We start from the raw sequence: 12670 nt of genomic DNA on the forward strand, positions 1-12670 counted from the left end.
AAACAATTTTTGTAGATATCATGCATCGAAATAGTTGTTATGTGTCCTTTTATCTTGAATAACTATACCAGAAATAAAAACATAGAAATAAATGTTTTCGATATCTGCATTATTCACATTGTTGAAAGTTATTAACAAAGTCATAAAACATTTGTAGTATACAGACTGAAATGTGAGGCTCAAAGATTTTACAATTTATGGAGTAACTGCTGGAGTAGTTATAAAAGCAGAAGTGTCTGTTTTAGTCGATTCAGGAAGAGGAATCTATTTGTACTTTACACCAGAGGTAATCATTTTTTCCCTCATTTCAATTTACAATTATTAATCCTTTCAAGAAAGAGCTTTACAAATTTTGAATATATTTAGTTCGTTGACTAGAAAATAAACAGAAAGGTTCAAATCGTTTTAAAATCCTTTTTTGTTTTTATTATTGTCAAATAAATGAGATGATATAAAAAAGCGTAAAATTATATTAGTATGTATATCACACATAACAAATAGAAATATCGTGTGTATCAGTTTTTAAATAAGTGATATAAATACAAAGCATTATATTTCATACGTTCGCACATGTACGGCTGAAAAAGCTTACATTAGTTAGTGAGAATCTATACAGAGAACGATTATTTATCAACAAGTTCATCGCTGCTTTTAAGACCCATTGTTAGCCTTCGGTTGTTGTCTGCTCTATGGTCGGGTTGTCGTCTCTTTGACACATTTACCATTTCCATTCTCAATGTTATTTTATAATTTGATAACAGGTTGGGACGCTGACTTTTATAGTACAGGATCATCCGTTATTAGCTATTTGGATTATTGCAACAAATTCCATGGATTCAAAATCAGAAATAGTAGATTCTCATACGCAGGGAAATGTAAGTAAATTGAAAATAGACAATGATTGACAATTATCCAATAATATCGTTATGATTAACATAGAATTATCGTTCAAAAGGGAGGGGACTACAAGAAACATTGTTCCCTCATTCGTATGTAGTTTAAAAAAACTCTCCAAAAAATAGAATAACAATTGATGCCACATTAATCATTGTTAATGGAATACGTGGATTAATGAATTCACCCTTTGTTACTATTGTTTTAATGGTTTTTGAAGCTAAAAAGTTTCTTTTTGTAAACATGGTAAAGTGATCGAAATATTGGGCAATATACATATTTTTATGTGTATATTTTAGTTAAATGTAATTTCCAACAATAGCGTTCACCTAAAAAAAAAAAAAGGAAATAACCGTAGTGCATAATGTACAACCTGTTTCAACTAGGAAATCAATACCATTTTAGTAGATATCATCCATTACAATAGTTCTTATGTGTTCTTTCATCTTATTATTACACACGTAAACCTACATGTTCTCAATATATGCATTTTTCACACTGTTGATTGCTATTAACAAAGTCATTAAATCATTTGTAGCATACAGACTGAAATGTAAAGCTCAAAGATTTTACAATTTATGGAGTAATTGCTGGAATAGATATCATAGCCAACGTATTTGTTTTGGGCGACTTAGGAAAATAAATCTATTTGCAGTTTACTCCGGAGGTAATCAAGTTTTTTATCTGTTTTATTTTAATTCATAGTTATTGAAATACTAAGGATTTTCTTATCCCAGGCATAGATTTCCTAAGCCGTATTTGGCACAATTGTTTGGAATTTTTTATCCAAAAGTTGTTTCAACTTTATATTTGTTTAGCTGTCTAACTATGCTGATCTGCATGTCACTGATGAGTCGTATGTAGATGAAACTTGCGTCTGGTGTATCAAGTTATAAGCCTAGTACCTTTGATAAATATTGACCCTTTATAGAAATAGCTATACATATTTAAATAATCTTTAATTAATTGTATTAATTTTAAGTTGTATGAAATATCCTCAATAGGCCACAACGTTCAAAAATGAAATTGCCAAAAAATCAACATTGTGTGAAATTCTTCAACTGAAAATTATAAAGGCAATTTACGAAAGACGTGAAACGGAACCACGTGTTAGTTCTTATTTTATCAGACACAATTTGACGTTTACTGTAATGATAAGCATTTAGAGGCAAAAGCAATATTTGATCAGACTAAATATTTGCGATTTGAAAAGACAACAAAAACAAAATACAGCCATGTTAAATCGTTTTCAAATTAAGAGATGTCATATTAACTAGACAAAACTGAGTTATATCAATGCAAAGCATTATACTTCAGACGCTCGCCCATGTACAACTATCAAAACTTACATTAACAGAAGTTTGTACAACTTCATCAATAGAATTGAAATGTTTTATTAACAATGAATGTAAACATATATTATAATAATTTGATAATAATTCTAATATGACGTGCTTCTTTCGCTTTGTAAACAACACCGTGATAAAATTCTCCGTATATCTATACTTAGCGCAGACTCAGAGATATACATAATAGTGGCTGTTACAATATACTTCCCACGGAAATCCACATGTATTGGAACCTATTTGTAAACCATATGCCGATTTTTTTTTTTTTAAATTGCAGTTAAAAAAGACAAAATAACTTATTCTAATTCGGATGCATAATAAAAAGAAGTAATGCACAAGAGCTCGGAGAAATCAACAAAATAAAAATAAAATAAAATTCCGCGAAAGTCTTTTAATGTTTTTGACGCATTTAAGTCATTTCAAAACATGACGTCATACAAATGAAAACGCTACAGTTGAACGTTTTCTGAAAAGTGAACCATCGAAATTCGTATAATATTGTATTAAAATTGATTTGTAAGGTAGGTTTTGTTTTATTTTCTATTCTATTACATTTTTCGCATATTTACTGATTTCAGCAAGTCAACATGGCGGCTCCTTAGTTACAAAATGTCAACTTTGGATTTGACGGTAGCTTACGAGAAAAACATGTAAATTAAAAATGGCATATGTTGGATTTGTGAATTTAAAGAATTAAACAGATTTTTTTTCTAGTCGTTATTCACTAAACAATTCATGCAAGCTACAGATTTTATGAATATTTGAGCTTTTATAAATTATCGAACCGGGAGTAAAAAAAGAACAGCCACACACACAGCATACCTACCATCGCTTCAGTTTTTTTAAAGACCGTATTTGTCCTATTAGAATCGAAATAATTCATTGAAGCCATAGATTGTTGGAAATTTACACATGGCCTGGGCCGTGATATTCGAATTTTATCCTGAGCGTTGTGTAAATTTCCAACAATCTATGGCTTCCATGAATTATTTCTTAAATTACGACTCTGATGAATATACTGTAGGATCTGTGTCCGTAATAAGCTATTTGGATTACTGTGGCAAATACCGTGGATTCAGAATTAGAAATAGTAGATTTTCTTACGGAGGAAAAGGTGAGTAAATTAAAAAAAAGAGAAATTGTCAAGTTAGGGACGACATCAAAAGTTCAATGAAGGATAACAAACTTAATTCAAATAGTTTTTTCACTGACACCCTACCCCCTTTTAACTTAGTTTGGGAAAAATTGATTGACCCATATGGATATATGTAAAAATCAATGTCGGATAACCAAATCTTGCAGCAGTTCACCCCCCCCCCCCCCCCCCCCCCCCCACCGACCCCAAACTATTTGAATTAAGTTTTTTTTTTTATCTTACATTGATCTTTTGATGTCGTCCCTTACAAACAATATATTGATAATAAAATTGAATAATCCTTCAAGTAATATTGTTCTGCGCATTCGTATTTAGTTTGAAAAAGAATACTAGTAGAATAACATTTGAGCAACATTGGAATGAGTTGACACAAATTGTTTAAATATATTTCTGAATCTAAGTATCATGTTTTCTAATAATGGTAACTTAAAAACATATCCCATTGTAAAAAGCTTGTGGAAAATAAACAAAAAAGTTCGAGAAAATATATATACAGACAAATTGTTAAAATTGTTTATCTTCGATCTGCGTACATTACATTATAACGTAAATGAAGATGTTTTCGATGTTTGCATTTATAAAACTTCTGATTCGTGTTATTTACCTTCATCTGGATCTATATTTGTAGTATACACAGTGACATGTGGACTCCAGAGATTTTATAACTTATGGGGTAACTGCTGGAATAGTTATAAAAGCAGAAGTGTCTGTTTTAGTCGACTCAGGAAGAGGAACTACTTTGTAGTGTATCCTGGAGGTAATTTTTGCTTTGATTCAATTGAAATCGCCTTTGTTAGACATATTATTGATTATACATTTGGTATAAATATTAATATGAATGTCTCACACATCACAAAAATTGTTGTATGTTTTAACAAATGGTCATTTGTAGTGCATCAAACGATTTTTCAACAATATCTGTAGATAAATAACTTAATTATAATTAAATATCTTGATCGTCATTCTTAAAAGTCTAAAAATCATGACATTATTTGAAACTTAAGCCTTTTCTAGCAATTATTATAAATCCTTCAAAATGTTAGGTCCAAAAATACTAACGTTAGAAAAAATATGTAACAGACAAATGTAAGATACTTGCTCATAAATCATTTGATTTCACTTTAAAACAGAATACGGATACTGAGCAGTGAAAATGTCTATAAAGATTACTAATAAGGTAGGTAATCAAGGCACTTTATATTTTTACTACCAGCCTTAAATTTGAATAATAATTTTACTCAATATCTTTTCTCATTTTGTTTTATGGACTTAGGGAGTAGTCTTTAGAACTTTATAAACCATAAGTTGAAAATAAACTGGCCACATATCGAGAATAAGAAGAAACAAGACAAACGGTTTACAAATTACAACATGCAAAACTATTCTGGATTTTATTTAAGGCGGAGTTAACTTCATCAAAATTGAATTGTTATTAAAGAAGAGATTCATTCCAACATTTGATTGCTTTTTATATTTGAAAAATTAAAATTACATACTGTGGATTTTTTTTCCTTTGCATACACATGTTCGTGGATTTAGTGGGTGTATGTTATGTGTGAATTTAAATCTTAAACATCAACTTATCGATTAAAAGAAAAATCAAGGTAAAACTGGAAGAATCGCATGAACTCAAATGAAAAAAAAAACGGCTGTGTCAACAGAACAAGAATCTCCTGCTATACATGTATCACCTGGCCGTCAGTCAAAATGTCAGATCAGAAGATAAAACTGATATCTAGAGATACAAGTCCACGATTACATGTCGCTAGATAGTTTAATTACCGACACATCGAATCAGTCAACCAATTCGTGATGTTGACTCTGAAAACTAATTTATTTAATTTTCTGTGTTAGGATCACACATCTTTTATTAAGTCCGCATTGTATGCAAATTAACGAGCCAGACATATTAACTGAATATACATATATATAGTAAAATTACGGTTAATGTAACTAGCTTTTCACATATTTAAAGGTACTTCATTAATTTGGTTTTCCAGCTGTTATGATTCGAGCGCCACCGATGAGTCTTCAATAGACCAAAAGTGAGTCTGGCGACCTCAGTTAGTAATCCAATTTCTTTCATGAGAATTTTAAAAGAGTGCAATATCAGCTTCAATAAATATTTAAGCTGGTAACATGGTAATGGATATCAGTTTTTATAATCATCTTACTCCAGTACAAGTATTAAGTATGCAAGCATACATAGTTCAAGCAAAAAAACTAGTTAACTAATACTGTTTATAATTTTTTGTAGGGTCTAATGTAGCAGAACCTTTGAATAACAATAAACTTATTGAAATATTGATGTATATCTTGTATTATCAAAACTGTCAGCCGAGTGACAATTTGTGTAAAAAAAGTCATGATAAACTGGTAAAAAAAGGCAGGACCGTATACAGTAAAAAATGAAAAGGCAGGACAGAGATTACAATTAAAAAAAAGCTGGACAAAAATTTTCATCCTAGCCCCCCCCCCCCCCCCCCCCCCTAAAATCAAATGGTAGCTCCCTTACAATTTTGGAGGCACCTGAGATCACACACGGTTTAAGTTTTAATTCTGGTTGCACAGTATTACTTTTTTGCGTAGTGTTTTGTAGACATGGTTGTCTTTTCATCGTCTTTCGGGTTTTGCTATATAGCTTTCTCTGTTTTGACCCGAAATATGATTGTTTAATGTTCCCATAGTATCTTTCTTTCTCTTTACCCGTAGAAGTCTCATTAAAATAATGTTTTACTATTTCAAATTTGAATACATATTGAAACATATCGAAAAATATCTTGTTATGTGAATTTACTAATTAATCCTGTTTGAGACATTATAAAGAAGATGTGGTATGATTGCCAATGAGACAACTATCCACAAAAACCAAAATGACACATACATTAACAACTATAGGTCACCGTACGGCCTTCAACAATGAGCAAAGCCCATACCGCATAGTCAGCTATAATAGGCCCCGATAAGACAATGTAAAACAATTCAACGAGAAAACTAACGGCCTTATTTATGTAAAAAAATGAACGAAAAACAAATATGTAACACACTTTTCTGAGTATTGAATCGCATGGCTTTTAGTAATACATACATCACTTTTATTTTAATAGATACGACCCAGTATTTAGTATGTCGGATACATGTTCACTTCTGTTTAAGAACTGTGAACAACAAATTTATTTATTTTGTAATAAATATTTCCGTACTCCATGTACTGCTTACAACAAAATTATTTTTATTTACCTGTGTACATTATTTTATGAAACGGCATAAATCCAAGGTCAAAGTTGTCTTTCTGATTTTATTTTACCTCTCAACAACTTTTTTCCATTAAGACTCGGATAGAGGGTTGTCTCATAGGCACTCATCCCACATCTTATTATATCTATATATCATTTGGGAATGCAGATCACGATGTCGTATTCACTGAATGTAAAATTTCACTGAAAAGGTACAAAAAACCAACAAGAAAAAATTGTCAATTAAAAAAAGAAAACGTCGAAAAAATTAAATCAGACATACAAGTACTAGAAGAAAGGATAAAATCTATATAGGATAAAAGTAACACCAATGAATTATGGTTGACATTCAAAGAAGATCATATGAAAACCATCAGTGCAAACACACCACAGAAACAAATTACAAACAAAATGAAATTACCTTGAATCACAAACCAACTAAGAAAAAATTAAAATAACAAAACTAAACGTCTGCATAAAATATCTTAGAAAAATCAACTGCAAATTAAATACACACATTTGCAAAAAAATCATTGCAGGCAGACATGCGCGCGGCATTATATTCAAAACATGATGCTAGACCTTCCAATTGTAGAACATTGAAGCATCAACACACCAAAAAACCTGTTTTCATATATCAAGAGCACGAGAAATGATAATTCAGGTGAAGCTGCACTAAAAAAGGATGGATTGCTCATAAAAAACACAGAAGATAATGCAAACATCCTCAACGAGCAATTTCAAAAGGCAGTCACTACTGACTCATCTGCAAACCCAATATCAGTAAAAAAAACCTGCATCACATGCATAAATGAATGACATTAAAACATCACAAAAGTGCGTCAACAAAATACTATATAAAATCAATCGAAATAAAGCCACAGGCCTTAATGAACGACTTGGAAAGGTATTAAAGGAAATGAAAAATCATCTTAATCCTTTCATCACACTCATCTTTCAAAAGTCAATTAACACTCATAAAATACGGACTGGAAACATCCAAATGTCTTTCCTGCATTAAAAAAGGACACAACAACAATGCCATATATTACAGGCCAATTTCACTTGCATGTATACTTTCCAAAATAATGGAGCATATCATAGCTAGTCAAACAAAGGAACATCTTAAAATAAAAATATTTGATATGATTTACAACATGTTTTTCGATCAAACATGCAAGACACAATTACTATCTTTCATACATGACCTAGCAAAATACAACAATGATAACATACAAGCTTTTGACAAATTCCCTCACAAAAGTTTAATATATAAGATAAAATACTACGGCATTGTCAATAATACCTTGAAATGGATTGGTGAATTTTACACCAACGTACTCAGACAGTCAAGTTAAATGGAGAATAATCAGAAAAAAAAATTGGAGTAACATCTGGATTGGTACAAGGCACCGTCCTTGGTCCAATCGTACTCCTCATTTACATAAATGATTTCCCAGAATACTTACAACATAGCACGAAGGTTATTTGCCGATGACGGCATCATCTATTGAAAAATCAAAAAACAAAGATGATGCATCCAAATTACAACAGGATTTAGATTCAGCGGCACAACGGGAAAACCCGATAAACAGTTCAATACTGTTTGTCTCATTTTAAGAATAGAGGACGAAAATCTGGTATAGACAATTGAAAAAAAACCCTAATTCAATTAAAAATGTCAAAGAAACGAACAACAGTTACAAAAAACCATTAAAAAACTAAAAAAGCTGAAGTATAACATAAAATTGAGGATGGAAATGTGGAATGTGTCAAAGAGAAAACAACCCGACCATGCATGGAACAGAAGACAACAGAAGGTCACCAACAGGTCTTCAATGCAGCGAGAAACTCCCGCACCCGGAGGCGTCCTTCAGCTGGCCCCTAAACAAATATATATACTAGTTCAGTGATAATGAAAGCCATACTAAAGTCCAAATTGTACACACAAACTAATATTAAAAATACAAAAATGCGCGGGGGTTAAACATGTTTATGATATCTCTACCCTCCCCCTATACCTCTAGCCAATGTAGAAAAGTAAACGCATAACAATAAGCACATTACAATTCAGTTCAAGAGAAGTCCGAATCTGATGTCAGACGATGTAACCAAAGAAAATAAACAAAATGACAATAATACATAAATAACAACACACTACTAGCAGTTAACTGACATGCCAGCTCCAGACTTCTATTAAACTGATTGAAAGATCATATGAATATCAGGCACAATCCTTCCCGTTAGGGGTTTAGTATCATACCATCATAACATATATGAGAAAAACATGACCCGTGTCATGCCAACAACTGGTTTTTAAATAAATGTGTTTAGTTCCGATGCAAAGACCCCATAAGTGAATCAATATTAACGCCAAAATATGCAATCTATAAATGCATGTTCCCTAGAAAATATTTCCATTTCATCTTATATCGAAACAATTGATAAGTGTTTATTTTCAATGACTAGCACTAGTCAATACCAATTTTGGTGAACTGTTATTTTTTTATTATTATCAGTTTAAAAACTATTACTTCGGAACTGAAACAAATATTTTACATAATTTCATATATTATTTCTCCAGAAATTTGATTGACACATCTTTATATTAAAGAAATAATTGATGCTAGCTATACTTTATTGTAGTTTTAACATGGGTAGGCGTTATATTCGTGATGTTATTTGCCCGAGGGATAGTGAGGGCTAAAATAACACGAATATAATGCCTACCAATGTTAAAACAACAATAAAGTATAGCTTGCATCAATCATTTCGATTCCGATTAGGATAATTAAGGTAAATTCTATGTCCGATGTGTATAACTGTATAGCGTTTGTGTAGGCTCTTCCATGAACTTCCCTATTAAATATATGTGAATTCATAAAAATTCTTAAGAACTTCTAGATAATTTCAAATCTCGGTCTTATTCTGAAATGAGTTCTATCAATAAAATTAACGGTACCAATTTTCTTGCACCAGATGCGCATTTCAACAATACATGTCTCTTCAGTGATGCTCGTGGCCAAAATATTTGAAATCCAAAGCTTATATAAAAGATGAAGAGCTATAATCCATAAGGTTCAAAAAGTATAGCCAAATCCGTGAAAGGAATCAGAGCTTTGCATGAGGGAGATACATTCCTTAATTTAAAATAATTTCTATCATTTTGTAACAGTCAATTTTAATAACACAAAAATTCCGTATTTTCATGCCAGTACCGAAGTACTGGCTACTGGGGTGGTGATACCCTCGGGGACTAATAGTCCACCAGCAGAGGCATCGACCCAGTGGTAGTAATAAAATTAACGGTACCAATTTTCTTGCACCAGATGCGCATTTCAACAAAAGTTTTGATTTTTCAACGCTGTATACCACCATTCCCCATGTACAATTGTAAAATCGCCTGAAAGAAATAATCCACAATGCCTATAAACATATAGACGAGCGCCGATGGTCACGTTTCTTGCAAATCTCACGAGAACACAGAAATGTCGAAATACTTTGGATTATACGGTGACATTCAACATTGAATATATCCGCTTTGTTGTAAATATATTATTCATTTGTATCTAAGATAGCTTGGACTACATTCTAAAAAGACATCGAATCCAAAAAAAAGAAGATTTTATGATAAATTAGTTAATTCAGAGGCATCTGTCAGACCAACCCTAAAATGTAAAAAAAATACCATATTTTTTTAAAGATTGTCAGTGTCAATGACTTATTACAACTCTCATATGTTTTATGTTTATAAATTCCATATACCTTGAAAAGATTGCGACACACATCGAAGCGCAATGATGCCTAATAATTGTTAAACGACTTCTATAAAATCAGCATTATTGAACGGTATTCCGCATATGTATCTTTTTTATTCCAGGCCTTGAAGGCATAAAACTTTGCTCAGTGCTTTGAGCACAAAAATTGTGCTCGAAACATGAAATCCAGCAATTTGATTGGTTGATTTTCGAGTCTGAGTACAAAAATCATGCTCTAACGTTTTATGACCGTGAGGCCAGACGTTCAAAATTTATATAAATCGAGTATCTAGTATGCACAGGTAACATTTGGGTTGCCACAACACAAGTCGTGTATTAACATATTACTGAATAAATATTCGTATTTGTGTTAACGAAAGACCATTTTAAGCATTACTAACGATATTGGCATGTGATATGTAAGCAGCAGACTGCATTTTATAGAATAGTATATTCTTAAATATTATCATAATTACTCATCATGGATGAGTGTCGAAACTGAATGGTGTTTCCTCGTCTATGAGGGTTCAAAGCCTTTTTGAAACAGCAACTAAACATGCTAACAATGAAATGCTCTTTCAATTTGCAGATAAAGATTTCACATCAAATGCTTTATATCACTCTGGTTGCATAACAAAATACCTTTTGCAAAAAAAAGAAATTAAAACAGAAACCAATGAAAATAATACTGGTACCATGTACGATAAATCATTCATCTCATTTGTGTAGTCTATAAGCGAAGAATTGTTTGTTCACAAAATGGTGTTCTCCTTGTCTTATCTCCTTTCTAAACATAAATTATTTCTGCCAGAAGACGTTTTATCTAAATACACTTCTTATAGATTTGAACTCAGATTAAAAAATCTCTTTCGAAAACATATTGTGGTTGATGTTAACCACGGTCAAGGGGAGTCTAACTTCGTATATAGTAGTTCTCTCACATTGCCCGAGGCAGTTAGAACTGCTATTCGTTTCAAGGCCGAAACAAAGTTTACTTAACTGCAGATGTCTGCGTGCACTTCAAAAAACGACCAAACGGACATGTCGTTATCGAAATCTCTAGAGACCTGCCTTCTGTTTTGACTGGCTTTATGAATTGGCTTATCGATGGTTCTCACAGCCAAGTAGATATTAAAAACCATTAATCTGACATTCCAATTAAAAGTATAAGGAAAAGCTTAGTTTTATCTGAATGCATAGTTTCATTGCACAAAAAAGTTTCATCACCCCTTTAAATTGGCCTTGCATTACAGTTACATCATATGCATGGTTCGAAAGCTTTGATCGAGACATTGGATTCGCACGGATTTTGTGCATCATATCATGAGGTACGGCGATACCAAACAAGTCTTGTGTATAGGTCACCGTATGGCCTTCAACAATGAGCACAGCCCATACCGCATAGTCAGCTATAAAAGACCCGATGCAGAGTATAATGTTAAAGTACCATCGTATAATGTCAAAGTACCATCGTATAATGGCAAAGTACCATCATATAATGTCAAAGTACCATCGTATAATATCAAAGAACCATCGTATAATGTCAAAGTACCATCATATAATGTCAAAGCACCATCGTATAATGTCAATGTACCATCATATAATGTCAAAGTACCATCATATAATGTCAAAGTACCATCATATAATGTCAAAGTACCATCGTATAATGTCAAAGAACCATCGTATAATGTCAAAGTACCATCGTATAATGTCAAAGTACCATCATATAATGTCAAAGTACCATCGTATAATGTCAATGTACCATCATATAATGTCAAAGTACCATCGTATAATGTCAAAGTACCATCATACAATGAAAGTTTTTAACATAAGGCAGTTATGGCGTTCCATACTTGTGTGCTCTGAACTATCTCAAGTTCAAAACATTACATACATTCCCAGTGGAATTCGCCAATATAACAACACAGTCTTAGTCGACATCAATGCAGAAACAGTTGGTGGCTTTCATACCCTATCGTTTTTTATTTCATCAATAGGTAAGCCATTGGAAGATGGTGGTCTCCGCGACCTGCCAGTTGATTCCGGTGTGTACGCAGCTGCGACTGTAGACCAAATGGTTTCAGGAAAACAGTTCAACCGTGCAGTTAGAGGACTCACACTCCTTTATGAGACATTGAACACACTTTGGGTCTGTTCGTTCTTTGTTTGGATCAGACAATAAATATAATTAAAAATCCCTGAAAGCATTTTTGCAGGCCTCACAGAGTGTCATGAAAGTTTTACGAGTAATGGCCGTACATTTGACATGCTTCAAAG

General features: G+C 32.3%; 1 protein-coding gene across 1 annotated transcript in view; it reads left to right on the forward strand.

The window, feature by feature from the left end:
* LOC139514309 (uncharacterized) overlaps window positions 1-5705 on the forward strand; it is a 50461-nt gene extending 44756 nt beyond the window's left edge. Inside the window, exons 5-11 of the mRNA XM_071303386.1 lie at window positions 158-286; window positions 762-875; window positions 1433-1561; window positions 3268-3357; window positions 4028-4156; window positions 4530-4576; window positions 5657-5705. Of these exons, the coding sequence (XP_071159487.1) occupies window positions 158-286; window positions 762-875; window positions 1433-1561; window positions 3268-3357; window positions 4028-4156; window positions 4530-4543 (605 nt within the window). The 3' untranslated portion in view covers window positions 4544-4576; window positions 5657-5705. The remainder of the gene's footprint in view (window positions 1-157; window positions 287-761; window positions 876-1432; window positions 1562-3267; window positions 3358-4027; window positions 4157-4529; window positions 4577-5656) is intronic.
* Window positions 5706-12670: the final 6965 nt, after the last annotated feature.

This window comes from Mytilus edulis, chromosome 3 (genome assembly GCF_963676685.1).
Source record: "Mytilus edulis chromosome 3, xbMytEdul2.2, whole genome shotgun sequence".
Taxonomy (NCBI): domain Eukaryota; kingdom Metazoa; phylum Mollusca; class Bivalvia; order Mytilida; family Mytilidae; genus Mytilus; species Mytilus edulis.